This window comes from Propithecus coquereli, unplaced genomic scaffold, assembly GCF_000956105.1.
Source record: "Propithecus coquereli isolate 6110/MARCELLA unplaced genomic scaffold, Pcoq_1.0 Scaffold86, whole genome shotgun sequence".
NCBI classification, from domain to species: Eukaryota; Metazoa; Chordata; class Mammalia; order Primates; family Indriidae; genus Propithecus; species Propithecus coquereli.
This window is the reverse complement of record NW_012154840.1, coordinates 3,311,201-3,315,261: the sequence shown is the minus strand read 5'-3', so window position 1 is coordinate 3,315,261 and position 4,061 is coordinate 3,311,201. Positions and strand designations below refer to the sequence as shown.

Below are 4,061 nucleotides of genomic sequence, written 5' to 3'. Positions count from 1 at the left end.
GCAAAATTGAAACTCTATACCCATTAAACAACTCTCCAATCCCACTTCTCCCCAGCCCCTGGCAACCACCATTCTACTTTCTGTTTCTATGAATTTGACTATTCTAGGTACCTCATATAAGTGGAATCATATAGTATTTATCTTTTTGTGACTGGCTTATTTCGCTTAGCATCATGTCTTCAATATTCACCCATGCTGTAGTATGAATTCACTTCATTTTAAAGGCTGAATAATGTGTTGTGTGTATATACCACATTTTGTTTATCCATTCATCTGGATAAATGGATTGCTTCTACCTTTCGAATAGTATGAATAATGCTGCTATGAATATGGGTGTACAAATATTTCAAGTCCCCCTTTCAATTCTTTTGGCTATATACCCAGAAATGGCATCGCTGAATCACATGGTAATTCTATTTGTAATTTTTTGACGAACCTCTATACTGTTTTCCATAGCAGCTATGCCATTTTACATTTCCACCAACAGTGCACAAGGGTTCCAATTTCTCCATATCCTTGCCAACACTTACTGATTTTTTTTTTTTTGAGACAGTCTAACTCTGTGGCTGAGGCTAGAGTGCTGTGGCGTCAGCCTAGCTCACAGCAACCTCACACTCCTGGGCTCAAGCGATCCTCCTGCCTCAGCCTCGGGAGTAGCTGGGACTACAGGTGTGTGCCAGCACACCTGGCTGATTTTTAAAACAATTTCTGTAGAGATGGGGTCTTGTTATGTTGCTCAGGCTGGTCTCAAATGCCTGGGCTCAAATGATCCTCCCACTTCAGCCTCCCAAAAAGCTGGGATTACAGGCGTGAGTCACTGTGCCCCACCTAGTTTAGTGTTTTAATTTCACCCCTCTTCAGACAGTAATCAAAAACTCAGAATTTAGATTGTAAAAGTTTATTGATATGGTCACAAAGCAAACAGCCAGACATTTGGTTATCTTTGCCACTATAATCTGTCATTTTGAATAATATCTTAAAAAAGGCATAACAAATGATATTTAAACCATTACTATTATAGAAAAGTAAATTAAGAGTCTAATTAAGGCACTTTAGATGAAAGCTAATTTCAAAATTTCCACAAAAGTAACACCATGTAAGTGTAGTAAATCTGCTTTCAACATACTTTAACCAGAACGCTATCTTTCTCTTTACAGAAGAAGAATATGCTCTTAAAGGGAGACAAAACAAACACAAGAAACTGTCATTTTATCAATGCTCATGGCAAACTATCTGGAGCCATGCCGACTACATAGCAGTAGTAGTCCCCTGGTCAATCTGTACAAAACAGGGCGTCTTCATATAAGTCTTATAAGAATCACAGCATAAATTTATTTGGCCTGAGACAAGTACAGAACAGCAGATAAGGAATCCAGAATCATACGATTTACAGGGGAGTAATAACCAAAAAGTGGCTCCATTAAAGAGTAAAAGGTCAACTATATTCCCCCATCCACCACATCTGCTAACAAAAGATAAAAACAAAAACCCACATAAAACATTTATTCTGAGGCAATTATACCCATCTCCTTCTGTAAACCTCTATTATGTAAGATTTCTATACCACATGGGAGATTATTAGTTGGTAAGTAGCAGGAGATAGTCACAGTTTTTTTAAATGTAATACTTCTAAGATTCCTTTAAAATTACTTTTTCAGAATTACAATTCTCATACTTCCGTAATAGTGGCATTTTAGGTTAGCTATGGGGAAGGTTATAGTTAGATGTAATGATAACCATGAAAACATTCTTCACAGAAATTTGGTTAGCACATATGGTTACTTCCACTGACAGAAAAAGAAGACAAAATTCAAACAAAACTTCAAATTTTTACTTTGTTTCTTCACTTGAAGGAAGAGAATAAAGGCTAAAATAATAGCAAAAACAGAACACCTTTCAAGAAACACTTAATTTCTATATACAAGCAACAACTTAATATTTCATGATTTTCTTTTCCCACTCTATGGGAGTCCTTTTCCTAAACACAAATGAGCCTGTTTTTCTTTTAGGTACAAATGAAATAAATGACAATCTCTAATTTGCAGAAACGTTTTAGACCATTTATAAGTTACATTGATTTTAGAACTAAGCTGTATTTTTATTACAGATGGGCTACCTTAAATAAAACTAACGAGATGAAATGCATCTTAAATCTTTTCAAATACAAGGTAGTTACCACCACACTCACGCAGAAATCATAATCCTGTATTTAGGAATACTTTTTTAATGTATACAGCTATCAAGAAGCATAGATAGCACTGTATTTCAGTAGGAAAAATGCAGGGGGGAGGAGGACTGACTGGTTTTTTTAAAGGCTAGATGTGTACTCTGAAAAATGGTGTTCTGTTTTCAGAAGACCACATGGCACATATAATTTCTCTATCCAAAATGAAAGATGTGTAAAGCATACACATCCATGCAAAGATGGAAAAGCTAAGAATGGATTCCTGATGCAGTTATCTATAATAAGCATGTGTGGGAACACCTGGTCAGGACTTTCTTTCCGCATCTTTGGATAAGACAATATAAAATCAGATGACCAAAAGTTAACTAAAGCAGTTTTGAGATTTTTTTCTAATTAAAACAAAGTAGTAGTTTTAAAATTTCTATAATGTACTTATTTCTACTAAATTAAATGTTCCATAAAGTTCATTGGAAAGAGAAAGTTAAAAAGAGAATCATTCCCAAGTACTTCATGATTTTGACAGGAAATTGTTTGTTAAGGCACTAGACATCTTTGGTTAAATGATTAACTATTTAAATCACTTAAAAAAAGAGGTAATATAAAATACACAAGTTGCATTCTTCTTTTCAAACACACACACATTTTTCATTTTTTAATTTCCACTACTCCAGTGTCTACGTATCTCTGGGATCCTTTTTAACTCATCAGAAAGCTGAAACAAAAACATATAGCAATCTATTAGTCTCTGAAATAAAAGTAGGCTTTACTTCTAATAAATATGTAGTATCTTGATTTTAACAGATTGAAAAGCATTTTGGTACATGTATGATAATCTTTGAGGATCAATAATAAAAAGTTGGAAACACTGAGAGACCAGGTAGTCTTATGACAAAAAGAAACAAATACAACCTCAAGTTAAAGTATCTACTGAATAGAGACACTAATTAATAAATCAATCAACCCTGGTGATCAAATAATTAACAGAAGTCCCAGCAAATTTACACTTGCATACCAGTTAGTATTCTGTAGAAGAGAAATTATTTTAAAAATCACATATACAGAAGAATAAAAGTATGTATAAAGTTGGAAGATTTTAAGTCAAGAATCAAGGTTCTAGGAGGTTTTTGTCTAAAATTAAGTTCACAAGAAAAAAATGCAAAAGATTAATTTATGTTGTTTGTTGATCAAAAGGCCTCTAGTCTTCAGTGAGCTATGATTGTGCCACTGTACTCCAGCCTGGGTGACAGAGTGAGACACTGTCTCTAAAATAAAGCCTCTAGCAATGCCACAATATAATGAATCAACTAGGAAGTTGTTCAAAATTATCTACTAAAATCTTGTGTTAAAAACAATATGAAGAATGAATTTGCATCTCAAAAATATCAGTTGATACACTTTACCTTTAGTGTTGATAATCCAATCCTTTATATGGCAGGACAATGTTGTATTAAAAATAGGAATTAGGCTAGGTGTGGTGGCTGATGCCTGTAATCCTAGCACTCTGGGAGGCCGAGGCAGGAGGATTGCTTGAGCTCAGGAGTTTGAGACCAGCCTGAGCAAGAGCGAGACCCCGTCTCTACCAAAAATAGAAAAAATCAGCCGGGCATGGTGGCGCATGCCTATAGTCCCAGCTACTCGGGAGGCTGAGGCAGGAGGATCACTTGAGCCCAGGAATTTGAGGTTGCTGTGAGCTAGGCTGACGCCACGGCACTCTGGGGTGACAGAGCAAGACTCTGTCTCAAAAACAAAACAAAACATGAAAGCCTCTGATTTGTGTGTATTGATTTTATATCCTGAGACTTTACTGAATTCATTTATCAATTCCAGGAGCCTCTTGGTTGAATCCATGGGGTTTTCTAGATATAATATCATGTCA

General features: G+C 35.4%; 1 protein-coding gene across 1 annotated transcript in view; it reads right to left on the bottom strand.

Moving 5' to 3' along the window:
* Positions 1–882: 882 nt before the first annotated feature.
* MAGT1 (magnesium transporter 1) overlaps positions 883–4,061 on the bottom strand; it is a 54,789-nt gene continuing 51,610 nt past the window's right edge. The window contains exon 10 of the mRNA XM_012664119.1: positions 883–2,897. Coding sequence (XP_012519573.1) covers positions 2,882–2,897 — 16 coding nt within the window. The 3' untranslated portion in view covers positions 883–2,881. The remainder of the gene's footprint in view (positions 2,898–4,061) is intronic.